The 26,819-nt window shown below is 48.8% G+C and overlaps 1 protein-coding gene across 3 annotated transcripts; it reads left to right on the plus strand.

The window, feature by feature from the left end:
- The first annotated feature begins 1,020 nt into the window (after window positions 1–1,020).
- LOC102058900 (solute carrier family 22 member 4) lies at window positions 1,021–26,338 on the plus strand. 3 transcript variants are annotated; one of them, XR_008733650.1, is made up of 10 exons: window positions 1,021–1,474; window positions 8,201–8,304; window positions 9,959–10,113; window positions 12,870–13,041; window positions 15,696–15,822; window positions 17,754–17,854; window positions 18,867–19,081; window positions 19,746–19,928; window positions 20,827–21,180; window positions 22,112–22,245. XR_008733650.1 is itself a non-coding variant. In XM_055719216.1 (10 exons), the coding sequence occupies exons 1-10, from the start codon at window positions 1,082–1,084 to the stop codon at window positions 23,537–23,539; spliced, it is 1,662 nt and encodes a 553-aa protein (XP_055575191.1). In that variant the 5' UTR covers window positions 1,021–1,081; the 3' UTR covers window positions 23,540–26,338. The 3 variants fall into 3 exon arrangements, 2 of the variants coding, with proteins under 2 accessions (XP_055575191.1, XP_027663044.1); XM_055719216.1 differs by lacking the exon at window positions 20,827–21,180 and adding an exon at window positions 23,464–26,338 and having other exon boundaries at window positions 22,112–22,247; XM_027807243.2 differs by lacking the exons at window positions 1,021–1,474; window positions 20,827–21,180 and adding exons at window positions 1,880–7,687; window positions 23,464–26,338 and having other exon boundaries at window positions 22,112–22,247.
- The last annotated feature ends 481 nt before the right edge of the window (window positions 26,339–26,819 follow it).

A 26,819-nucleotide genomic window follows, 5' to 3' on the forward strand; every position in this document is an offset into this window, starting at 1 on the left:
GCCTGAGCTGCCTGCGAGCTCCTGATCTGCCTGAATCGGCCACCACCCCACTCTTATCACTGGGGACAGCTTTAGCTGTGTGGTGGTGGCCCAGGCCTGACAGTGAGATGCCGCCTCCAGCCTCTCTCCAGGCAGGAGGTATCTAAATCTTCCCCATGACATCAGCTCTCCATCCCTTATGCCAAGGAGCAGCGGATCTCTGCCTGGCTCAGGTAAACGCTGCCCTGTGCTTCTCCTCCCCAGGCACTGCCGCAGCCATTGCTCCCAGTCTGTGCCTCCATCCTCCCACACACCCTCGTTACCCCCGATCATCCCAGCTGCAGAGATGCTTCCTGGCCTCCCACCGCCAGCACGAGCATCCCCAGCTCTGCAAGGCCGAGCTGTCCCGTTCCCTGCTGCAGGCCTCCAGGGAGCCCCACATCCATCCACCCACCACCAATCTGACCAGTCTGAGTGCTGTGCTTATTTCAAACACCCCCTGTTTCTGAGCACCCCGTGAGTTATTCCAGAAGATGACAGCGTTGCTGGGAATTCTGAAATGGCTTTACCAGCAACCCGCGTACCCGGCCGCGGGCACGGCCGAGAGACATGTGAAGCAGCGAGAGCAAAGGGATGCGGAGTGTAACGGGCTCCTCTAGCGGGGCCGGGGCTGCTGCGGGCTCCCGCAGAGACGGTGCTGCGTGCCCTGTCTGCTGCCCGAACGCGGCGGGGGCTAGCCCGGGGGGCGATCGCGGCGGATTTCCAGGGGCGGCGAGCGCTGCGGCTGCTGGAGCGGTGGCCGGTGCACGGGGGCCGGGGGCTGCCGAGCCGGCGAGGTGCCCCACGCAGCCCCCCGGCCGCCGGCTCGGCTCCGGCCGCAGGTGCGGTGCGCACCCCCCCGGGCTGCGGGCCTGCGGCCGGCGGGGGCGCCGAGCTGCCGGGACCGCCGTGCGGGCGCCGTGCGAAGCGGGGGGGGGGGCGGCGGGGCGGCAGCATCCCCCGCCCGCCGCCGGGACGCACCGCCTCCGCGGGGGGCCGGGCCGGGGCGGAGCCGTCGCACGGGGCCTCCGCGAGGTGCGCAGAGCCGCGGAGCAGCCGCGCCATGCGCGACTACGACGCGGCCACCGCTTTCCTGGGCGAGTGGGGCCGCTTCCAGCGCCTCGTCTTCTTCCTCCTCAGCGCCAGCATCGTCCCCAACGGCTTCAACGGGATGTCGGCCGTCTTCCTGGCCGGCACCCCCGAGCACCGGTGCGCCGTGCCCCGCGGGGCCAACCTGAGCGGCGAGTGGCTCAACGCCAGCGCCCCGCTGGAGCTGCGGGGCGGGCGGGCGGTGCCGAGCCGCTGCCGCCGCTACCGCCTGGCCGCGCTCGCCAACTTCTCGGCGCTGGGGCTGCGGCCCGGCTCCGACGTGGAGCTGGGCTCGCTGGAGCTGGAGCCGTGCCTGGACGGCTGGGAGTACAGCCGCGATGTCTACCGCTCCACCATCGTCACCGAGGTGCGCGGCCGCGGAGCCCAACCCCCCGCCCCCCCCCCGCACCCCCCGAGCACCGGCTGGTCTGTGGGGGCCGTGCTGCCTGGCGGGGGGATGAACGGGGAGGGGGCCGGTGGGCGCGGTGCTGCGCGGGGAGGGATGCGTGGGGTGAACGGCCCCGGGAGGAGCCACCCGGCCTGACTGTCGTGGCTGTGTTTGCCACTGAAACCTCAGCTTGTTTTCTTTGGAGAGGGTTTATTCCGCGGAGGGGAAGGCAAAGGCTGAAAATAGAAGCCTGATGGTTCCCTTCTGCCAGCCCGCCGGCCCTCCCGGTAAGCTCGCCATCAGGCGGAATCGCTTGTTCCCGGTGTCGCGTTGGATGGGGACATCGACGCTGCCCGGTAAACACAAGCGGCCTGGCTGGGTGTGGGGCAGCGGTGGGCCCTGCTAGCCCCAGCCCCACTGCCAGCCCTGCCAGCCATGCCCGCGGTGGCGGCGGCGCTGGGTCAGGCCGGTCACTGCCTGTGACGTGCCCGTGGGCTGCGGTGGGCTCCCACGCGAGCCTGGCCCCCGGCGCAGTCCCCAAGGCTGTGCAGTGACACTGTTTGTGCAGGGTGTCCTGTGGGAACGTCAGCGGTGGCGGGTCGTGTAAGCGCTTGTCTGGGCACTGTGGCGGTGCGCGGCGGGGACGCACGGTCTGGCACCGCTGGCACCAGCGGGGAGCGCGGAGCTCTGCTGAGAAGGACAACACGGGTCCCCTAAAGCTGCAGGGTTGCTGCTGCCCTTTTGTGTTTTGTGAGGGGGTTCGAGGAGTAACAGGCTCATCCTCACGCCAGCCAGCATTCGGGTTTGGAGCCGGCAGGCTTGGCGGTGGGTTGGCGGAGCAGCGTGCCCCACGTAGCCGAGGGATGCCCTGCTCACGCGCAGGGTGTGCAGCGCGGCAGGAGCGGGTCCGTGGCTCTCGCCTCGAGCCCTGTGACTCAGCAGCATCTGCCACCAAAAAGCATTGCATGGGAGCACAGCCAGGACGAGTCCTGACCGAGAGGCGCATGGCTGTGGGGCTGTGCCCCAGGGACACGGGGGCAGGATCTGTGCCGGGGGCGTGCAGGTGGAGGCTCAGTGCACTGGAGCACGCAAGCAGGGAACAGCTCCAGGCTAGGGGAGGGCAGGGGATGCCAGCCTCCTCCCACATGCCCCGAGCAAAGCCACCAGCATGCACGATGCCTGCGTGTGCATATCTCTTGCCTTTTGTGCTGGCAATCGTGCTCAGTCACCGGGGATGCCACGCAACACCAAATCAGGGCAAGGGTGCTTGGGAAGCTCGCCCTGCTTATAGCCATGGGTGAACTGTAGCGGCAGCCCAGCTGCCACCCACGTGCTGCAGGCAGACGTGCCCGGCCGTAGCCTGTGGGCTGGCTTGGCTGCGTGGCGGATGCCTGGGAGCCACCGCCAGCACAGGCAGTGCCCTGGCATTCACTGCCGGGGGGAGCCCGGGTTACCCGGGGTGGCTGTGAGCTCGGAATCTGTGGTGTGGAGTTAGCAGTGAAGGGACACAGTGCACGAAGCAAAAGGAGGAGGAATATTATTCCTTCATAATGAGCAGCAAACAAGTTGTGCTGGCAGAGGCCAGACGAGTGTCTTCCATACCAGATTCAAATGGGACACAGTGGTGGGGTTTGCCACGGGACCCGGCACATGCCAGAGAGGCAGTAGCACATTCAGGGATGGAAACCAAGTGCCAGGGTCCCATCTGTAAGCCAGATGGAAAAGAAGGATGCTTGGTTTGTTTTAAAAATGTCACGGACATTTGAAAAAAATACAGAATTTGGTTTTAAAACAAGGAAAACAGGCAGTGCTGAAATCCTGAGAAAAAAAAGCAGCTTGGTTAAACTTCAGATGATTATTTTTGTACCTGATATTTTTCTCTGTATTAGGAAAGACAAGTCAGGACATGCCATCAGGAAAGCTCAGTGAAAAACCATTTGCAGTTCAAGAACTCAATTGGGGAGCAGGACTTGATGGTACAGGATTAAGCGCTGGAGGTCTGATTTGATTTGTGCAGTTGCATCAGATCCTGTTATTATTGCTGCTTGAGAGGAACAGGCTGGGAGATGTGAGCTTAGCACCATTGTTACTTGGTCTGCGGGGATGTGCTAAACCCTGGGAACAGAGGCTCCCAGTCTAGGTCATCTGGAACGAGGTGGTGGTGGAAAAGTGAATATGTCCACGGTGCTGGTGAAAAAGGTGATCATCAAGCTGGGGTGATACAAACAAGTCTGTAGGTGTGATGATGAGCAAGTGGAAACATGGGGTCAAGTGTGGGGTGAGGTGTGATCCCACAGCTGAGGAGAAGGGGGTTTCCTGCTGCTTTGCAGGGCTCAGCTAGGCCCCTTGGCAGGCTCCAGGGGCACAGGAGCCCCTTGGCCCAGCTGCCTCCCCGTCTACTGCAGCTCCTCCAATTGTCCCAACATAAAATGGCTGTTTTCCACCTAAGCAGGTGGTCACTGCTTTGGATTGGTGCCACCTGCGCTTGCACAAGGGGGCTTGAGCTGGCCTGGCAGGTCCTCACCCCAAAGCAGGGCTGCTTCTCTCTCGTTACCCCTTCTGCTTTCTGCCGTCTGTGCTTTGAAATGAATTTAAATGTTAACGTATGTATTTTTGTTACACTGAGGGTTTTTTGTCTGGAACTTAACCTACTTCTGCTTTAATTCCAGATAACAATGTTCAGATCTGACATTAATTAGAGGTTCAAGCACAAACACCAGTTTTGCTCTTTGGAGCGGGGCATTAACGTCCAGTTAATTCCCTCGAGCTAGGTTGTCTGCCAGCGCCACTGCCTGGGAACACGCTGGCAGGGCTACTGGGACCACCGAGGCACAGCACGTACCCCAGGCACCACTGCAAAGCCCCTGCACAGGGCAGTGCCAAAGGCTGTGCTGGGACCGCTTGCCCCTTGCCTGCCTTGGGCTGCTCGGTGCCCCCGTCCCAGCCCTGGTAGCAAAGGTAGAAATCGGAAATTTTGGGACTGGCAGAGATGGATGGGAAGTTGCATATGAATTGCTGTGGTTTGAAGGCATCTGAAGGATTTTTCTGTTTCCTTTCAGCTTTTTCCAGCAGCTGTGAAGCTGCTCTTTACCCAGCACTGGTAGCCCGCCCTGCGCTGGGCATGGAGGTGGCTGAGCTTGTCACTCGTGCGCTGAGCGGAGCCGGTCCCGTTGCTGGATGTGGTGCCCAGGGTGCAGCACAGGGCGATCTGCAAATGTCTTCTAGTATCTCTTGAGCTGTTTGTCATCATTTTTACTTCTGGAAACAAAGTCAGACTGTCCCTGGTTTACAACCTCGACCATTTACAGAAGGCTCCGCTGGTATTTTCTCCTCTGATGTGAACGGGCTGATACTCAGGATGGTTAATTAGTGATTTCTGATTGAGAAAGCAGGTGGCAGGGTCACTTGGGGCAGTCAGGGCACCTTCTCTGGCAGTTTCAGTTTTTCAGAAAGCTTGTGCATCCATAGCATTCCCACCGGCAGCACCCAGCAGAATTGGTTCTTTCAGTAGCTGGGAGCTTGTGGGAAAAGGTTGGAGGGATTTGATGGTAATAAAGTGATTTAATAGTGTTCTTCTTGAGCAGCTTTTATTCCTGGTGGTGAAAGCACTTGCTTGGAAGCTTACACGAACTTTGCTCTGCAGTGTGCTGAACCAGAGACATTACAGAATTACTAATTTTCTGGTTAATGAGTAATTAGTCAGTACAGACGGTTTGGAGATTGTGGTTGTAGGTAGATTAGCTGTGGCTGGGCTGTAGCTCCCCTGTTCGTGGTGTGTCAGCGCCAGCTGTGATGGATGCAGCCTCTGAGGAGGAGATAAATAAGTTAAATTTCAGTTTTCCTCAGGTACTGCTTGTGAGGAGTCAGCATGCAATGGATACCTTAAAGCTTTATACGTTCAACCACAAGTGAAATCTTACCATGCCGACACGTGCTTGATCACCGTGCAGCGCTAGGGCGTGAGCTTCCGTCGGAGCTCGATGGGGAGGCTGGCGTTCTGGGAGAAGATAAGGTGTACCTAGAGATTAGGCTGTACAGATCATTGCCCAGCTCCCATGTGCTGTGTGTGGGATTTGATCTAAAATAGATGGTGTGGCTTTCTCACTCAGCAGCTTCCCGTGTTTGTGGAATCGGGTGGTTTTGATGTGTTTGTGTGTTTTCTGGTCAAATACAGGGAGTTTCTGTAGACAACAACCCCTCTGGCCAGCCAGCCACTGCATGCTGTGTACCATTTACGTCCTGTAAATCTTAAAGACTTGCCCCTGTATAGCGAATTTTTGCTGTCTGTGCAGGATGTAATGGGAAAAGGTAGAGTGAACAGCTGGGTAGGAGGCATTTGGCACCAAGGAAACATAGGAAGCAGCTCAGTTTCATAGGCAAGTCATTATTTAGCTGGGTTTATTTTGCAGCCAAAGTACCTTTGCCACAGTGGAGGCATTTTAAAAATGCTGACCCTTAACCTCGAGCAACTGAAGTCTGAAGGTCTGGGAGCAGCTGCTGTGCTGGTGGCCCCAGAGCAGGGTGCTCAGGGCCCAGGTAATTAATAATAGTCTGTATGGGCTGCAAATTTTGGCACCTCGTTAGTCACCAGCTTTCCCAGAAGACGGAAAGGGAGGTGCAGCGGGATGTGGCAAAACACCCCTGTAGTGTGGGGGCCGGGTGAGCCCGGCTGGCGCAGAGCTGCTGCAGCTCTTGCAGCGTGCAGGAGCTGCCCCTCTTCTGCCTTTCCCTCTTCCTTGCTTGCACCATATAAAGAAACACCTGCTTTTAATGCTGTGTTTCCTGCAGCTGAATTACTGCTTTGTTAATATGGGGCTTGATTTCCACCAAGGCTCTTCACAGAAATCTCAGTTTTCTTTGACTTATGAGACAGATCCCTGCATATATTTTTCACGATTAGCATCCCAGAAGGTATCGGAGCCCTGCTGACCTGCAGGCTCGCATCCACCTCATCAAACACAGGGAAGGCAAATGCAGGTGCATGCCCAGATGGGCCCGTACCTTGCAACCTCTCCCTTCCCAGCAGGGACAAGAAAATATCTTACAGAAACAGCTGCCATAGGTTTCTTTTTGTTATTAATCACATTTAATTCTTGGAGGCATGTTTCAGTCTTCAGATCTCCAGGTGTTACAAACTTCTCTGTGTGTTTCTCAGGAAGAGGCCTGGGCTTGTGTTTATTAACATCGATTCATCTCTTTGCGGTGTAGCTGCTGTGACATTGCATCGGGCAGAGGTGTGGTGGTACCCAGCCCCTCACCGCTGGCACGTACGGCCGTTCTGCCTGAGGACACACACCAATGGCTTCTCTTTCCTAAATTGCAGTCCAGAGCAACCTGCATCAAACCACACCATGTCCCCGCTGCCTTTGGGCTTTACTTCTGCCTGTTCTTCTGCAGCAGGAGTGAAGTGCAGCTGCCGACCCATCAGTGGTTTGGTTTTGGCAGGACTCACAGCGCTGTTGGATGGCACCTGGATCTCTGTAATGCAAGAGTTGCTCCTTCTTGTTGCCTGTAGCTGAGCTGAGGGGCCTGAGCAGCCCAGAGGGGGGATGTCTGCACCACCACCCCTGCCTTCGCTTGGGCTCAGCTGCCACTTGCTGAGACGGCTCAGCCCATCCCTTCCCCGAGCACAGGGTGAACGCTGGGGCGGGTGATGTCCCCACTTTCTGATAACATGGCTAATTATTAAAATTATGCTATGCTTTGATCTGTGATCTAATTAGCTTACCTTGGTGGTAGAATTATCTAATCTGAGACTGACATGTTTGAAGTTTATCCATAAGCGCTGCTGGCAGGCATGCCTTCACCAGGAGGTTAGTCACCAGGACAGGAGCAAGCTGCAGCAGAAACACGCTCGGTGGATGGACATGCATTACACCGTTTTTATTTAAAAAAAAAACAACAAAAAAACCCCAAAAAAACCAAAAAAAAACCCCCTTGTCTGGGGTTACGAGTGGCTTTAGGTGGAAGTTTCCATGTTGGCTCCTGTCCTAAGACTCCAGCCCCAGCCAGATCTGGTTGCGATGCTGAGTGATGGGCAGTGAGTCAGCCCTGCAGGTTGTGGGGATGGAAAAGAATTTGGAAACACATCAGGACAGGAGAAGAGATTTCATTCTGTGTGTCGTCTTGCGTATGCTTTGTCAGCCCCAGCAGTTACAGAAATGCAGTGGGTTCTCTGCTGGCAGAGATCAGGTAAGCTGGAAACTGTCCCTAGCCAGGGATGGGACAAGCCTTCACCCTGCTCCGTGGCTCTGCTTTTCGGGAGGGGAGCGTCTCGGCCATGGGGAGCCAGGTCCTGGGTGTCAGGGAGCCTGACGGGTGCGTGATGGGGAGATCGTGCTAAAAGGGGGCCAGGGCAGCACACACTGGCTGCCCATCGGGTTTGACATTGCTGGCTGTCACCCACTTCAGAGGTGATGGGTCCCATCAGACAGCTGCTGGGTTTGGCCTGATGGGGCTTGCCCAGGGAGGCAACCGCTTTCCCTTCTTTTCTTGTGCTTTAAGCAGGGCATTCTGGCACTGACCTTCACTGTAAAGTAAACAAGTAAACAGTGCTCATGCCAGCGATGGGTGGAAATGGGGGTGTGGGGAAACTAAATTAAATGACATGGAAACATGCATGCCTCCAGCCAATAACCCCTGCAGCTGGATGGGGCTCAACGGCAGCATCACGGCTGTGACTGAGCCTGGGCCCTTCTCTTGCAGTGGAACCTGGTGTGTGATGACGACTGGAAAGCCCCGCTGACCACCTCCCTTTTCTTCGTGGGGGTCCTCATCGGCTCCTTCATCTCAGGGCAGCTCTCAGACAGGTAACGCCGCTGCTCCCACTCCACCCGTGGGCAGAGCAGGGCAGACCTGATGCCACGGCTGGTGCATTTGGTTTTAAGAGGCATGAAGGAGTTAAACATCCAATTCTCTGAGTTTTGATCAAAATGAGGTAACTGGCCTGTCTTCTTCAGAAATCCCAACCTTGATCTACCCCAAGCGTAGGGTTACTGCCCCTTTGGCACTTCAGGAGACCAAGGACTGATCTCTGCAAGGAGCCCCGGTGGCTGCTTTGCAGACTGATGTGGTGGGGTTTCCTTCGCGACCCCAGTTGTTTCTTTTTAGTAGTTTGAAAAGTCATGTTCTTTGTCACACGTTAACTGACAGTCCGTTCTTCGAGCTGCAGGACAGAAACTTGTCCTTTGAATGGAAGCTCTGCATAGAAGAGTTGTTTTGTGGGAATTAAAGTAAGCATATCCAAGAGGAAGAACAAAGATAACCTGTATAAGGATAGCAATCATGCCACAGTATCTAACTAAGTAGATGTGAAATATTAAAAAAAGAAATATTACAGGTATTTGATAATTACCTCAGCAGGTAATTTGAAGTTTTGGCTCTACAAGTGCTGAATGCAGAATATCTGTTCCTTCTGCAAGTCTCTGCTTCCCTCCTCATACAGCCCTTAGGTTTTTTTTTCCGTATCGTTCCAGCAGGGTCTCCCATACTGCCTTGGCTGCTGCCTGGGAAGTCATCAGAGCAGCAGCATGGCTCTGGGTGTTTAGCAGGGGGGTTTCAAAACTTGATGTGAGTCTTAATCCTAAAGCCTCCAGCATTAAATTCCATGTGATCCGAATTTAATCTCCTGACTCCTGCCACCAGTGCAGAAGTCAGTTGGTGTTACTCTTTGAAAGGGAGATGAGATAATCACTAAATCCTGCTGCTGCCATGTGCCCACTTGGGACCACCTGAGAAAGCGCGTGTGCCCTGGCAGCAGCACGGCTGGTCAGCCTTCCTGAGAGCCCAGTCACCTTCTAGCATGAGCTGTCTTGAATTATTTTGGAAATATTTGGTCAGTAAAGAGGTATGTTCTGAGCCTGTACCTGAGCAATGTCCCTGTGCTGCTGCAGAAACCTTTCCCAAGTCAAGGGCTGCTGCAGGCAGCCGGCGATGCAGCCCCGCACAGGGCAGCGTGCCCCGTACATAAGCTTGCCCTTACCTTTCCATAAGGAAATCTGTGTAATTCTGATGCAGAGAAGCAGGTGAGAGAACAGGTGCAATCGTATGGTGGCTCAGAGAGACTGAAGCCAGTTGATAAAGCTGTTCGGCACATTCAGAGCATAATGGTGTTGCAATGTATAGGTGCCAGTAGCCTAAAAACCATCATTTCCTGATTTTTGGCTGTGTGGCTTGCAATCTTCATGTGTCTCACTTACGTACTGTTGTCATGTTTCCTTAGTCTCCGTCTAGTGGCTTCCTGAAGTTTTTGCTCTTAATTCTTATTTCCTGGGTTTCAGAGGTTTTAATTATTTTTAGCACTTATGAAAATAATGAACAAAATTCTTTAGGATGAACCAAACTTCAGGTTGTGCTAAGCTGTGTTGCTTGAGGTTGGATATTTGTGCTCCCTTGTGCTCTCTTACGTAGCCCCGCTCCATAAATACGTGCTGTTTCAATAATAATCTTTGTCTTTTGCAAAAGGTTTGGCAGGAAGAATATCCTTTTTTCGACGATGGCTGTGCAGACTGGCTTCAGCTTCCTGCAGATCTTCTCTACCAGCTGGGAGATGTTCACAGTGCTCTTTCTCATAGTGGGGATGGGACAGATCTCTAACTATGTGGTGGCCTTCATACTGGGTATGAACATGTTTGCATTAGATTAAATGCTTTCTTAATGTATTTTTATTTTTTTCCCCTCTGAACCTGCATCATTTAATTAGCGATAAATCCTCACTGGTACAATTCCTAATTTAGGCCACTCCGAGTTTTTTGCTGTTGGATACTGCAAGCCTATATACTTTCTATAGGTTTAGTGAAAAAGAATAGAGCAGGAAGACTCCTAATAAACATCCATTTCCCCCCCTCTTTGGAGAAGTTCAAGGCCCGTTCAGGGTTTGTTATCAGCAGAAGCAGGTCTGAGATAGAGAAGGCATTCAGGTCCCTCCCTGCCCCTGCGTCCCTTTGCAGAGGGGTCGGTGCATACCTGGGTACAAAGCTTTGGAGAAAACCAGCATTTCCAGGCACAGCAAATGTGGGGGGCACTGGAGTGGAGGGGCCAGGTGGGTGTCAGAGCCCTGTTAGCCATAAAGGTGCTGGTCTCAGTGCGAGGGTTAACAATGAAGTCCCTAGTTTTAGAGGCAGAGGTTTAATTATTTTTTTTTTTACAGGGAGTGTAGGAGGAAAGAGCCAGTGGCCATGGGGAGGCTGCGCGGCTGCAGTCGCTGCCTGGGGACCCCGTGGGGAAGGGGACCCCACAGAGACTCCTGCTAGAGTCACGGGGTTTTCGGGAAAGGTGACTGCACAGGTGGATTACCGGGATGACTGATGCAGGCCTGAGGGGGGAGCTGGGATTTGCAGGAGCTACCTATAAAGTGTGCACATACATATTTATGTCAGCTTTTAAACCAACGGTGTCGAAATTAAATTTGTAGATCATACTGTGAGCTAGTCTAAATGAAAATGATACACTAATAGTTAATGTTGTTCTTTCCTACCCCATGAGGCTTTAAAGGGGGAAAAGTAGAGCAGAAGAGCATAATTTGAAATCAGTGCTGGGGGGGGCTGTGAGTCACCACTGCCAGTGAGTGACAGAGGATTAAGTAGGTCAGGCTGTCAGCGGGGAGATCCCTTGCCATTGCTGATCCCTTGCCATTGCTGCTTGCTCTGCCCAGGAGTTAACTCTTGCGCGGAGCTGATGGAGCAACATCTGCGGTGGGAAGGCAGGGGGGTACGGCACTGGGTCAGGAGTGCTGGCTTGGCTGCAGATCCTCTTGGAAGCACATGGGGTTTGTGCAGCACAAGTCCCTCTGATAAGGGTGCAGGATCTGATCAGGCAGGAATTTAGCTCCGGGGATGTGGGGCACAGCTGGAAGCAGATCAGCGGAGGCAAAGCTGGGGGAGGGGGGGGGGGGCTGAGCACCCCACTGACCAAATGCCCCCGCTGCTGAGAGACAGGACCGGGTCTCCCAAAGTAATGGTAGGTTTGTTTAATTGCACAGCTGCAGTTTGCTGGCACTTTACCCCTCGCGTTGTCCCTTCTGCCGTCCCATTTTCTGTAGAGATGTTGCAGCAGGGATGACCCCCTGGGAGTGGAGAGCCAGGTGCCTCAGGCGCTCACCGAACTATGAGGCTGTTACTAAGGGCAGGATTAATTTAAACTAACTTAGACATTAGCTTCCTAATTGAAGTGAGTCACCAGCCGCCTGTCATCGGTAAGGAGGGAGGCACTAATGGGGGACGGTCCTTCCCACCCTATCTGCCTAGCTGTGGGGTCAGCATGCCCTGATGAGTGCTCAGCCTCTGCCCATGGCAAGGCAAACCTGGGAGCCTCCTGGAAGCTGCACATGACAGAAATGCTGGATAGGATACAGGTTATCTTTTAAATTCTTTATTCTGTTACTCCAGGTTTTTTAAATGAAAATTCTTGTAGCTATCAAATAGGAGGGGGTTTTTCTGCTCAGGTATTTTTTCCATTTTCTCTGCAATATTAAATATTGGGAGTTCTTGTCATGCTACATAAGCAAAATAAGCTCTCCAGACTTCCTGAGACCCTCCTGCTTGTTCAGCGTAATTTGCTTTTTAATTGAGTATGAATCAAACTGTGGGATTATTATGGCCCTTGCGGTGCTTCCAATGGAGACAAGAGCTCTGTAGACCTGGGGCTGAGGGCTCAGTGAGAGGTGAGGTGGACCTGAGGGCATCCGTGGGTTTTGTTAGCAGTGGCTAGGTATTTTATTGGAAAAGAAATCAAGTGCTCTTGAAGGCTTACAACAGTCTCAATCTTTATTACTAAATATTGGGTTGCTCCTAGTCTGTGTGTGACATGGTGGTTGTAGGATGCTTTCCTTGACTGCTGCCCGGCTGCTGGAGCAGCAGCATTATTAGAAGACGGTGTCTTCCCTGGTTGTGTCCTACAGCCTGTGATGTGCCAGTCTGACATTCCAGCCTTCTGTTCCAAAAAATAACCACGAAATTTATTCCCACCTCACTGTAAATTCCCATCCTTCCGTCCAGTGCCGTTCTGCTGTCCACAGACCTGCTGTCCTCCAGAACTGCTCAGCAGTGAACTGCATCTTAAATGCCAATGGGTTAATTGGGGAGCAGGCTATGTCCTAGCTGAGCCTGTGGGGAAGGCTCCTGAAAGTCTGCCCGCCATTCCCCCATGCCCAACCTTATCTGTCTCTGACAATGCATTAACCAAAGCAAACAGAAGTCCCTCCTTCATCTGAAGGTCCCCAATACTCCCAGCAACCTTTCTGTACCGGGTGGGTCCATGCTGTGCTGCTCTTTTCTAAGATTGTTTAGCTTATTTTTTTGCAAATGCAGTAAAGTATTTAGTCATGAATGAAAAGAAAGAGTTAAAATGCTAATCCAACCTCCCTTGTTTTAAACAGGAACAGAAATTCTTGGCAAATCAGTTCGTATTATATTCTCTACATTAGGAGTTTGCATATTTTTTGCAATTGGCTACATGTTGCTGCCACTGTTTGCTTACTTCATCAGAGACTGGCGGATGCTGCTGCTGGCGCTCACTGTCCCGGGGCTGTTCTGCATCCCGCTCTGGTGGTGAGTGCCCCCGCGCTGAGGCCACGGTCCCCACCTCCCCTCCCTGCCTGATGCTCTCCAGTGCCGGGTGCTAGGTAATGGCAGGGTGTCAGGGGTCCTTGGTGGTTTTTTTTTCTATTTGCCGTGTGAGGAGGCTTTGCCTTGAGGTGGGCATTGAGGGGATTTTTTTTGCCAGTCGTAAATCAGGTTAACTACCTGCGGAGCCTCGCTGGTGCTGACAGTGTGCTTGACGCCACTTTTTCACTGGCTTTCCAGAGCAGCTTAGGAATTCTGTATTTGACTCATGACTCTGGACACTGTTAACCACCTCTAGGTTTACCCCTGCAAAATCACTGCTGGATGATTCACTCTAACTTTGCTTCCTTCCTTTTTTCTTTGTCCATTGTTTTTAATGTGGATCCACCTGCTGGTTGGTACTAATGTCAGTGAAAGGCTGAGCCCGCTCACTCAGCACGCAGCAGCTGGCAGTTTTATTGCACTTGATGTCACTAAGCAGTTCATTGCACTAGATGTCATTAAGCAGAGGGGTTTGGCTGCAGGGCCAGCCCTCTGGGCCAGCCCTCTCCCACAGGCTCGGCATGCCAGGAGCTCTGTGTCCTCCCAAACTTTGCTTTGGCTGCTGGAGCAGGACTTATTTGTGAGCTCCTTTGGCCCATAGGTTGGCTGTTCCTTGCCCTGCTCCTCTCAGCCATCCCACGCTGTCTTCTTGGTGGCCGAGTCCACGGTTTTGTTCATCTTTCCACTGTGCTCATCCACCCCTGCTCTAATGCGCTGGTGGACATGTAGGTGCAACCTCACTTGCCCATGGCTGCTCTGCCCTGGAGGACTAGAAAAACAATTCAGGAAAACTGTCTGCTCTTCTCAGCTGTGCAGAAGCATTGAAGGCGGGCAGATATCCTTGTTCTGTTGCTGCTGTGCTCACCTGTTGTTTTCTGAAGAGAGAGGCGTTTAGAAAATAGGAAGGGAAAGGCAAGAGTATCACACGCTCTTAGAATAAGGATAATTTAGAACAAAACCAGTTCCTTCCTTTCATATTAATTTTATCAGGGGAACTCCTTTCTTCTTGTTATCTTGAAAGCGTTATATCTGTAAGTAAGAGATTAATGTCTTTTTAAAAGTTAAGTGATTTAGACCCCCTCTTGTATAGTCTCAAAGACCTGCAGATCTCAGTCTTGTCAGAAGTCTCTGCTGATGGTTTTCGTTTGTTGGTTGTTTGCATTTGTTTAATATTAGTCTTCGAACCAAACCAAACCTTTACAGTAGTTTTCAGCTCCCCTCTCTGCTTTTAAAGATCTTTTAAAGATCTTCCTCTGATTTTAAAGACAGTTTAATTCTGTTTAAGGGTCAATTTGCTTATTTAACTTGACATGTTTCAAACCCCGTCAGCACAGTGGCATTTCCCTGTGCACCAAGCAGCTGCTCTTTGGGGAGGCTGGCTTTGGGTGGGCGCATCTCAGATGTCTGCTAGAGAACGAGCATGATGAGGCACACAAAATTTGTCCCCAGGGCATAGCTTCAGTGTGTGGCTTCAATGTATTTGGTGACAATTACCGTGCTTTTTGGAGCATAAATCGTAAAGCATGCCAAAATCTTCCACAGATGGCACTTCCAGCCTGGGGCTAGTGTGGGGGTAGATGGGGATCACGGCATGTGGGCAAAGCTCTGCCGAGGCAGGTTGGTGTTAGCTGGCATCTGGGCCCACTGTTCCCACAGGTGATGTGACTTGCACATCCCACTGCTCCGTGCCATAGTTGCTCTTCTATTCATTCCTCTTCCAAATTCTCCAAAAGGTTCCCAGCATCGTCTCTGCAGTCTTGTGTTCCTCAGCTTGCCCACAAAGAAGAGCAGTGGAGACAGCTCATCTCACGGGAAGTCACGTTAGTGGTTGAACGATCGAATATAAATCATCTGATGCTCGAAACTGTTGATGTGGCTTTGGGTCAATCCTTTAGAGAATGCATCAGAAAAGGAGTGTCTGACCTGCTTTTTTCCAAGGAGAGGAAAAAATACTGCTGGCTAAAGGGAACAAGGTAGCATCTGTTAAGATCAAAGGATTTAGTTAAGGAAAGGTGAGATTTTCCGTCCTGTGTTTGGTGTTAATTCACTCAACACATGCCCGGAATTGATTGGAAAATGTCATCAACTCTGCAAGGGGACACTGCCACTGTCTCTGCCTGGGAGAGCCTGCCTCAGAGTTGTGGCGATTGTGAGGTTTGTATATAAGATTCCTATGGCACAGATCCTTTAAATACACCCTGTGCATTTAAAGCATTTCCACACTGTGTGCCATCTCCCAAGAACACTTCTGCTCAACACTGGCTCACCTACCCCCATCTTTGCTGTCTGTCTAGTGACATCTGGGTTTTTTCTGATGGACATCAATTATTCCTTAAAAAACAACCACCCAGGGCAAGGGCCTAAGTGTGCATCTACTTCAGCACAAGAATAAACATGTCCCATATATCTGAATTCTCCCACTGATCCCAGTGGGACAAATCCATGAGTTACATAGCCCACATGCTTCTGTGCTGACTGTCTTCTGCTGCAAGCAATCTGTGAGATGAGAGCATAACTCATAAAAACGATACATGTGTTCTTAATAACTTTTTACTTCTGTGAAAATGTTGAGTCATTTATTCTGAAACTTATTGCAGGATAATTCCTGAATCCCCTCGGTGGCTGATCTCCCAGGGAAGATATAAGGAGGCAGAAGTTATTATCCAAAAGGCTGCAAAAATAAACGGCGTTCCAGCCCCAGCCATGCTTTTTGACACTGCAGAGGTATGTTTCATACGTCCTGGCACTTTACCTGGCCGGCAGTTTCCCCCTTTGGCCAGCTGACTTGGGAAATGCCGTCAGAGCAATGGTTTGCACCAGCAGCTCATAGAGGCTGGCAGTGACTGCTGGTGTGAGGTAAGTGCTGGGCTAGCAAGTTCAAAATGAGAAGCAGAGGGAGGGCGTTATTTGTTTGGGGTTTTGGTGGTCGCTTTTTTTACAGCAGAATTCTCTTCCTCAGCAGTTGTTGGTTGTGGTTTTCAGAGCAAGGGTGACCCAGTTCGCTTCATCCTTTGGGCACTGAGAAGACCCGAGGAAGACGTGTTTGCCCCCATTTCAGCCTGGCACAGTATTGGCGATTTGCAGTTTAACAGCAGCCCTTCGTGGGGGGGCTGTGCAGGGGACTCCAGATCGGCACCCACATGTTCCAGGGCTGTGTGGAGCCCCAAGGGACTCCTCAGGTCACCCAAACCAGCCAAAGCACCCGAGGGCTGCAAGGGCACTTGAAAACCATGATGTGACAGGGAGCAGGGTGGCTGGTTCCTGTGCTCGTCTCCCCCTCTAGTGGCTCTGCCCTCGCCAGAGCTCCTGCCGAAGAGGCACAGACTTTTTTCTTGTTCAAAGAAACCAGCAGCTTCCAGCCTTGCATCAGTAATGACCACGTGTCTGTATGTCAGACCTTACTTCACTGTTACGCGATCACCTGCTGTTACACCTCCTGATGTCCTCTGATTGAGCAGAAAGCAAAGCTGCTCCACAATATCTGTGGGGGAAAGATGCTGCGTGCAACACCTCCCGTGGGCAGGATCCATCACTTGAATGTCATAGTTACACTTTGGCTGAGCTGCTGAAGATCTCTTTTCCAAGTGTGTGTTCTTGTGTAAACTCAAGTGCACATTCCAGCTACGGGAAGCTCATCCTGCAGAAACCATGGAAAAATACTTTCCTTACTTCATAGCTAGAGTTCAGACATCTTTCATACTGGACACGACCCTTTCAGGCTTCAGCACGTGAGCTGGCTTTTCGTCACTCCTGCATATTTTTGAGACCAAGCAGCAGCTCAGCTGTCCTGTACTTTGTGGGAATCTTGTGTACCAAAGCATTTGTCCACAAAAGCCTGAGGATGATGTTTGCCCTTTAAGTCCTCTGTTGGAAGTATTTTTTCAAACGTTGCTAGAAAAAAAGTCCTCCCTCCCTAGGACAGGGAATCTCCTGGGTAGCCCCATAGGGAGGGCCAGGGTGGTTCGCTCTTTGGGCTGGGGGGGAAGCCTGGCCACAGCCGCTGATTTTGCCCTGGCAAGGGTGCTCCGTGCAAGCAGAAGGGCACCCTAATGCCACTCAGAAGATTTCTGCTTCAGACCTCAAACCAGACCCTCCGTCTCCCATCAGGGATGGCGATGCTCCCATGATGTGCCCTGTTACCACGCTGAGCTCTGGCACCCCTCCCCCCCACCCCCAGCAGGGTTCCAGCAGGCAGGCAGGCAGCAAAACTGGGTGATTTCCTGCATTTATTTCACATCCTTTGTGAAGGCTGAAGAGAAGAAAGTTGAGTGGACAGTGCACAGAAAAATGCCTTGGGTAATGAAGTTACTCCTGGAAGCATGGCGTTAGATCTTTAAGGAAGTGTTAAAGTCTTTCTTGTCAACTGATACTCCTTTTTAATTAGTCAGCATGGTGTAGTGGTCTCAGTGCTACCTTTTTTTTTTTTTTTTTTTTTTTTTTAACTAAAACCTGGAAACCATCACAAGTACAGCTGGGCGCAGAGACAAGCTGTACCTAAGGACCACCCTCCCTGGTGCAGGGGCGGCCTTTGGGCTGACTGGTATCCCCTGATAGACTCCTAACTTCCTAACTGCCCAAACTTGTGGGTGTGCAGAGGTTGTTTTGCTCTTAGGTGTGTGGGAATTTTTTTGGTTTTGTTTTCCTTTTTCCTTCAGATGCAGGATTCGAAGCCTCAGCAGCAGCAGAAGGCTATCCTTCTGGACCTATTTCGAACCCGAAACATTGCAACTATTACTATTATGTCATTACTTTTGTGGTAAGGAAATGTGTATTCCTAAAGTACCCAGGCAGTAGAACAGTATCTGATTTGAGGGCATATGCCACAGGTTTAGATAATAAGTCTCAGCCTTGGAGCCCGTCTGCACATGGTCCTTGGCTGGTCCATGGCCCTCAGTGTCCTTGCACCCGCACTGCATTAATACACAACATACAAGAGTATGGAGACAGTAGCCTCAACCCAGATGTAAAATAGTTAGGAAACTATATGTAACAACTTGTGTATTTTAAATTCTGTTGCTTTTTTTTGTTTGTTTTTTAAGAGGCTCCCATCTTTTTAAATCTCTATTTGAAGAGAAATGTCCTGCTTGAAGCAAAGGCAGCAACTCAGTAACATAGCAAGAAGCAGACCCATGGCCAGCGTTTTTGTTCTGTTTCTGTACGGTGTCCATCTCAGTGAGATCCTGGTCCCTGCCTGGGCAGCCACGAGGAATGAGGACCCGATAATACCATGTAGACAACCCGGGACCCTTTTCTGTACACATTTCCCCCAGCAGAAAGGAACTGGCTAGCACACTTGGCATGCCATAGTAAAGCACCCTTAAGATTTGAAACCTGAACATCCAGCTCTCTCGTGAAGATTAAATAAGATGTAATGGAACTGCTGAGGGTGGGAGATCCTGTCACTGGAGTTGGCTACAAGTAGAATGTAGTTGGCATGGGAAGCTTTCAAGAGTTATTTCATTGTGCCGTTAATGAGTCCATTGCAGTGAAAAACCTTTGTGATCAACTTCCACAAAGTCTTTTACTTGGTATAGTGTATGCAGGAAGGACAGAGAAATCAGAGGTCTCTTCAAGCCACAGTGGATATGGTCACTGGAAGGGATGACAGAATTAGAAAGATGGGGTTGCCGCTGAGACTTTTTTTTTAAGCCACGATGCCTGTGGCGATGCTTTGCAACATCCTATTTTTGTAACAACATCTGAGGCAACACTGGAGGCGTTCAGAGACTGGTGTTTCTGGAATAATTTGATTTTATTGCTTTTCCCAGGTTTTTCACATCGGTTGGTTACTTTGGCCTGTCCCTCAGCACTCCAAACTGGCATGGAAATGCCTATATCAACTGTTTCCTCTCGGCTGTTATTGAAGTTCCAGCTTATGTGATTGCCTGGCTTCTCCTCCGCTCCCTCCCTCGGCGCTACTCCTTATCTGGCACCTTGTTCTTGGGAGGAGGTGTTGTCCTCTTCATTCAGCTGGTTCCTGCAGGTATGAGATTTAATTCATGACCTAAGTATATGAAATGATAGAAATATTTTATGGTACTGTCAAATAGTTCTTTGAAATTACTGGGAACCACAATCAGGTTTAGAATTTGAGGTCAAATTCATGCTGATCACTTACAGCTGTGGTATTTTTTTCATGTATATGCTGAGTCACGCATGACGCTCATTTATTGTGTCAAATTACTGAGCTTTTTATAGTCCAGGGAACCAGCTTGTAAAATGACAGCCGAAAGTGTACTGTGATTTATCTGGTTGTGCGTAGAGGCTAAAAAAAACCTGCAAGTCTTCCAGATTTCACTGTGTGTACATCTCCACAGGATTTTGCAAAAAGGCGGTGGATTTAAACTATATAATCCAGTGTTTTGTTCCACTTCAAGAGCGCTGTTTTACTGAGAGACTGCCAAAATCTGACAAGTACAAAGGAACCTGAGCATCTACATTATGCCTAGTGGGAAGTTCATAGCCAAGTCACCTAGGGATAGGGCTAATAGATTTTAGAATTTAAAACAAACAAATAAAACAAAAAAAAAACAAACCCCAAACCACTAGGAAAAAAACAGCTATAGCATCTTTGGGATGTAGAAGAAATAAAAGTAGTAAGTCCAGGGTGGTGTTTATTCACTTTGATTTTATTTTTTCTCCTCCAGACCTTAACATCCTGTCTGTTGGCCTGGTGATGCTTGGAAAATTTGGCATCACAGCTGCATTTTCAATGCTTTATGTCTACAATGTGGAGCTATACCCAACGTTAGTGCGAAATATGGCAGTTGGAGCTACTTCCACAGCTTCCAGGCTGGGCAGCATCATTGCTCCTTACTTTGTTTACCTGGGTGAGGCATCTCATGTTTCTTGCTTTGCACTACACAGCTGCCCAGAGAAGTTATCTGAGCCTCTGCAGGGCAGTCTTAGCTTTAAGTCCTTTCACTTGTTGTCTTTTCAAGTCCCTTCTCTCACCTTGGGTCTGAGTTCACTGTCACACGCTGTAGAAACGAAGTGGAGTTTCTTGGGTTTCACAGAAGAATCAGGCACTCTTTTCTTTTATTGAAGCTGGGGGTGGTTCATCCACCACCACAGTGGGTCCAGGCTGGTCCAGGACAATGTCAGTGTCCATAAACCATGTGAGTGGAGGGGTTGGGGTGATAACTGGTCACATCTTGGCCATGGATGTTACCCCTGGGACACCAGTTAGTTTTCCAGGAGGGCATGACAAGAAGTGATCTTGCAAGTAAGGAAGTCTAGCAGTAGGAAATTCATTGTGTTGTACTCTTCATGCACATCTAAGATGGGTACATCAGAAGGAGATGAACCAGGCAGGAATCCAAGCATCTCCTGAATGTGGGGTCTCTAAAGCAATAGATGGAAAACATACAGATTAAGCAGCACAGGAGTGTGTTTAATTGTGATCTTCATGAAGTGATTTTTTTAGTTACTAAGCCAGGCACCTCAGCATTCCTTCTGCTTTTTCTTACGGGTCATGCCTCAGTCTGTAAGCAGACTTACTGATTTCCTCATAGGCTTTTTTTGGGGGGGAGGCTTATTTACAATCACATTTTCAGTGGTGCACAAATATTAATTGATTTTCATTTTTTTTTAAAAGTACATGGAAATGATCCTCATATTGCAGATAAGAAGGTGTGACAGAGATTAGGGGATAAAGCGTGGAAGTATTGGTGAATACCAGCTGCTCAGTCCATAGTGCTTAATCTCCTGTTTCTCTTGCTCACACAGGATTTATTTCTTTCTGCCATCACTGGACCCCTCTCAGCTCTCCCCTGCACCTAACGAGTCTTGCTGAGCCCTTTGATACAAAATGAGGGTGACTTTGCTGACTCTGGCAGAACATTGCTGGTGTACTGCTAAGTGGTTAATTTCGGTTAATGCCAAGAAAGGGGAGAGGAGACCACTGTCTGTAGCTCACCTGTGTTATCTCACCTCTGCATTCCTGTGTGGCTTTAACATACTGTACTAAAAATGATGAAAATACATTGTCTTTATTTCATGATTGTACAGTGCAAATGTCAAGTGAAAGGGACAGCAGGACTGTGATGCTCCCTAGGGTCTTCAGCCTTTGTTGCAGCACAGGTAATGGTAATAGGGAGAAAACAACAGGATAAAGGTTTTACTGTTGGCTTGTTGTTGGTGTTTTTTTTTTTTTTCTCCTAGGTTTCAATAGGCTCAGCTTTTAAATAAATCTTGTTGCAGTCATCAGAATAGTTTCCTAAACTTTAGGTGGTTTTAGGAGAAACTTGTCAGCTGCTATTTGCTACAGCTAAATTAGGACCTTGCAGTTCATCCAGCTCATGAAGACAGAAGAGATCAAATCACAAACTTTGGCTCTATGTGAAATACCCAGGGGTTTTTAATCCTAGTTTATTCTATACATTATAAAGCATACTGCTCTGTCCCAACTGAAAAATAAAGCTGTTAAGTTCAGTTTGGTACTTTTTCTACCTTAAATAATTTTAACTCCTAGATAATCCCTTTACTGAAAGACCTTTTCATTGCTGTGCTATTGTGACTTGAAGATCTTGCATCCTGCCCAAACACTTGTGTGGTGACTTCAGGCTGCTGGCAGTGGCTGCTGACTTCTAGTCCAAAATAATATTCTGAGTAGACAACGTCAGAGCTTCTCCTCTGTCACAGGAGGCCTGATGCTTTTTCCCTCTGTAACAGGCAATGTATTTAAGGGTTCCCCCATTAATGGCCCATTAGTCTGTAACTGGGTGGTTCAGCTGCCATCAGTCTCTTCCCTTCTTTTCACAAGCCCAGCGTCCTGCTGATGGTAGGTGTTGACCACCCTAGAGCGCACATGTAGTTTTAAAATTGAAAAATCGCTTTGTTTGCTGGCAGATAACAGATGTAATTCAGGTTTGGATTCACATTTCATATTTATGAAGATTTCAGCTATTCCAAATTAATTCTGCATTACAGCAATGTCTGGAATGTAAATTTTACACATGGGTTTGTTGGTTGTGGGTGTTAAGTACAGTTGTCATGTCTTGTGTTCTGCCAGGTGCCTATGACAGATTCCTACCATATATCCTGATGGGAAGCCTGACTGTGCTGATCGGGATCCTTACCCTGTTTCTCCCAGAGAGCTATGGCAATCCCCTGCCTGAGAGCTTTGAGCAAATGCTGAAGGTGAAATGGTAAGGCGGCTTTTCTTCATCCCATGCTTCACAAGAATTCAGGACCTCTTTCTACATAGTCCCTTTTCACAATCGGTAAACATGTTTCATCAGATCCACTGCAAAACATCAAAGCTTTCCAAGTGCCCTTTAGATATTTTTTTTTGTTATTTTGACTGACATTGACATTATGCAGTTTATCCAGAATCTCTGAACCTGAGAGCTGATTGATGCACTCAAAAGCAGGCACTCACAACGTAAAGCTGACCTTCGCATCATCTTGAGGCTGTTGCTTTATATCTCCCAACACTTAACATCCTTTTATATCATTCACTCTCCTTAACTCTTCATTTAAACTGTTCATTTAGTAGGATGATTTACATTACTAAACATTTTTCATTAGGTACTACTCGAGATGAAGCACAAGATTTCAGTAGTCTAGCCTCCTTTATTTGGGAGGCTAGAGGCATGCCAGGACGGCTTTTCTCCTGGCTTATTTGGTTTAGCTGGAAGCAATGCCAGCTCTCTTGCACCACCACCATTGCTATTTAGGGTACCCTGAGCAAGCATCTCCACTGAAATCTGTGCATGTACGTTATAGTGCTAGGGCAGTGGAGATTGCCAGTGTTTGCTAGTTACTATACTGGGAGGAAAATTCTTGGGAGCAGCAGAGGGAAACTGAATTAGCTGAAGTGCAGCTGCACAGCTACCCTCTAGCTTAGTGAGAATTTGTACTGAAACAGAATTTGTCCTTATAACCAATAACAGCTTGAAGAAGCTGGAATTGCCTTGTTCTGACTCCTGGTCAGTATAAGGAGATGTCATTACACTTCTAGAATAAGAAGAATTCTTGGGCCAGGTTCCTTGAGAAGGGCATGCTGCTCTCTGTTGCAATTAAGAACTTCTCATATGTCTGACCTATGGGTTTTTGGCTTAGCAGTTGACAAAGTGTAGCTAAGAAATCCTAGAGTCAAACCAGATTCCCTTTGCAGGCTTCTTGTATAAGCAGACTGAAGTAACTGAATTACAGCCACTGAGTTAGGTTCAAGTTCCAGGTGTTGTTTGCTGTGCTACTTTGCCATCAAGAAAGGCATAACGTACATAGCATTATGGGTTTTTTAAAGTTTATATTAGTAGTGTAACGTGGTTATTTTAGCAGTGCTGAAGAGGAGAGGGAAGTGTCTGATGACACAGTGTAAAATGTTCTCTAACTTCTCAGTCTTCTGCTTACTTTCAGTTTCAGAAATGGGCAACAAACCACTGGCATTAGGAATTCAACAAAGAGTCCTAAAATTCTGGTAACACCCTTGTGAAGGACGCACGCTCTCAGAAGGGCTGAAAGAAGAACAGGATCTTCTCAAAATGCATTTTCTGCCAGAGGAAAACGAACAAAACCCAACAGTCAATGCTACTGCACCATAGCTGTTACCCCTGTGCTACTGTACCCAAATCCATAGTTTACTGAACAGATGCTGTCTACTCCTGTAGGACTGTTTAGTCTGTAATTCAGTGTCCTGATACCTGGGGTCTGTCAGCAGACACTCCCCTGAGAAGTGGGGGGGCCCTGCCTGTATTTCAAGGAGTAAGCTAGAAATGAGCCTTAGGAATAATACAGCAATGAGGCCAGTCAGTCAGGTACTCAATGAAAGCTGCTTGAAAAAAAAAAAAAAAAAGCAAATGTAATGTTGGTGTTTTTTCTCACTGTGCACGTTGACTGGATGAAGGAGAGCCAGGTGTCTGTCTCTGAAAATCTCAGCAAATACCCCAAAAGTCTCCTTTCCTGGCCTCCTTTGAAATCTGTGACCAAAGCCCAGTAGATTAAGTGGGATCAGAATTTAGTTGTAGCAAAGCAGATATAGACTTTGCTGTAAGGATGTGTTTTTTAAACAAGACATCAGAATATCTTTTGATGTCGCTTGCTTTTCCCAGGACCTGGGATCCACTTGCCCCTGTAGAAACTGATGCTTGTTCATAAAGCCTGAGCCTGCTGAAATCCTTGGGCTTCCTGAATGTTCAGTGTCTTTGGGGATGGGGGGGAAGTCTTTTAACCGAGTAAGGACTGTAGCTTGCTGGCCTTCTGATGGGCTTTCAAAAGAAACATGAGCTTTAGCAAGGCAATGATCCTATCCAAACATGCCGTGCAGTTTTACCTTTCAGGTTTTTCCATCATATATTTGCATAAGAAGATTTTTAGATCTTTTGGGTTGGTTTTTTTTTTCCAAAGCATTTCCTTTCTCCTTTGAATGTATACCCCATTGTTCTGTACCTTCAGAGAAAGCTCATTGCAGTTTCAAAAACCTCAGCAAAACCATTGTACCATTTACAAATTTAAATGCTTGCAAAAATCTGATGTTCTGTACTGGAGATGTTCACCTGCAGCTGTTAAAACCACAAAAGCGCTAATTTGGGACCACTGTGTTTTCAAAACAAAACAAAACACTAACAAAGCCAGTATTTTGTTTTTCAAACCCAACAGGTTATGTATGCATTTTATTTTTTTAAAGTTCAGCAAAGCTATATTGGATGAAAACAAATGTAGAGCTTAGAGTTGTGCTACTACTGTTTTATGAACACTACATAATTTGAGAAGAGTATAATACCTTTTATTTTTCTATTTATTAGCTGTGCATGCACTTCTTGGCCACATAAAAGTCTGTCAGACCTGGCAGAATTTTTTTTTTTTTTCATTCTCTGTAAAGAACAATTAGCCGTGATTCACCTTCTATAAGAGTCAACAAGAGCACACTGTCTCGTCTCTAAAGAGAGACTTTGTGGCAAGTTGTCTTGTGCTGGCACTTGGCACAGAAATGAGGCTCTCTCTCTTAAGTTCAAGCACAAATATAAAGCTTTATAACATTTAAGTGCAAGGAACTTGTGCAGTTATTTCAAGCTGTTCTTTGGGATGTGGAAATACTCTTTACTTTCATATTAATTTTCTGCAAGTATGCTTTTGCCACAAATGTAATGTGCCATGAGGCAACCATTATCCTGTGACCCCTGATGTTCTCATCCCTTCTAAAGCTAGAATTTCTCTAACAGCAGCAGTATTTAATCTTGGTTTTGCTTATTACAATGTTAATCTATAGAATAGCTGATTAGACATAACTAAATTTCTCAACAAAGCTTTTTTATCAGCATAGGACAGGTTTGAGGACTTAGTTAAATACAGGTGGCCATATTTTTATGAAGATTTATGTATTGATACTTATTTTATGTGATGGTAGGCTTGTGTATTTCTAAAAGGTAAATATTTTTGTACTCTTGAACTTTGTAGTATCTTAAAACCTAGGTTTCCTTTTTAAAATAGGAAAAAGTGTTGTGTGGGGTTTTTTTAAAATACCTTGTTATAATCAGTCTCATTTTTCTTACTTATGCCATTGATCTCAAGCTAGTGTCACGTTTTAGTATTTTTAATGGCAAATTTTTAAAAAAGCATCATCTTTCGTAAGCGTGGAATGCCTTTCTGAAAAGTATGTGATGTTGTTATAAGGCCTTACGGTATCTGAGCATAGTAAAAATGAGAGAAGATTGCTTCAACTGATGAAGCATTTGCAAGGAGAATTTTTGTCCTTGTGCCAATATCTTTCCCAAGCTTGCATGGGGATTTTTGAAGAAACCCAAAGAGCAGTAGTCTGTGGGAGAATCAAATGGGGATGAATCTGGAGTGGCAGTTTCTGGCGAGTTACTTTTTTTTTTAATTGTAAAGCCGAAGAAAACAGCACTGTTTTAGTAGCTATTGGCAGAAATAAAATACGTTGCTAGTAAGCTATGTAAGCCTCCTCTCACTGCAATCTTTAGGGAGCTCTGCATGTGGCAGGTGCTCGGCAGGGCTCAGTGTGGGACCTGGGTGTTCACGTGCAGCTGGGGGCTGCCCCAGGCTCTGACCTGGGGGTGGGAGGGAAGCACCAGCTGGATCGCTCCCACTGACTGCAGGGGCCGTGACACTGCCTCATCTGTCACCTCTGCCACCTTTACTTGGGTCTCTCTCTGCAGCCTTTGATTCTCTGCTGGCTTACTGGATCAGCTAAAGCATATATGAAACTATCATAATTGTCACTTGTTAACTTCTGTCTTGATTGTAATAAAAATGTGCACTGGCACTGTGTAACCTGCTTTCTGTGTAGATTGTAATTGAAGAATAGGTCCCCTAACTTATATAAAGTATGAAAATAAAACCCTAAAATAAGCTCTTCCACAAATAAGCTCTTCTGCACAGGAAGGCTATGACGGTGTAGTACAGTTTTTCTGGCTTTCAGATCATTGGATCCTGATTAATCCTGCAAAGCCCTGGACACAGACCCCAGCCAGGCTCAGGGATGGTTTTGACGTTTGTACTGGGTCGGGCTGAGCCCCACAGCAGCCCTCAGCACCGTGTTTCTATCAGTAGCTGGAAAGGTGGCAGTGACACGCCAGTGTTGTGGCTGCTGCTGAGCAGGGCTTGCACAGCAGCGAGGCTCCCCAGCCCCTCCCCCCCCCCCCCCCCCCCCCCCGCAGCTCTCTGGAGTGGGCAAGATTTTTGGGGGGACATAGCCAGGAAAGCTGACCCAAAGTGACCAACAGGATATTCCATACCATACGACATCTGCTCAGACA

The sequence above is a fragment of the Falco cherrug genome, chromosome 8 (genome assembly GCF_023634085.1).
Source record: "Falco cherrug isolate bFalChe1 chromosome 8, bFalChe1.pri, whole genome shotgun sequence".
Lineage (NCBI taxonomy): Eukaryota > Metazoa > Chordata > Aves > Falconiformes > Falconidae > Falco > Falco cherrug.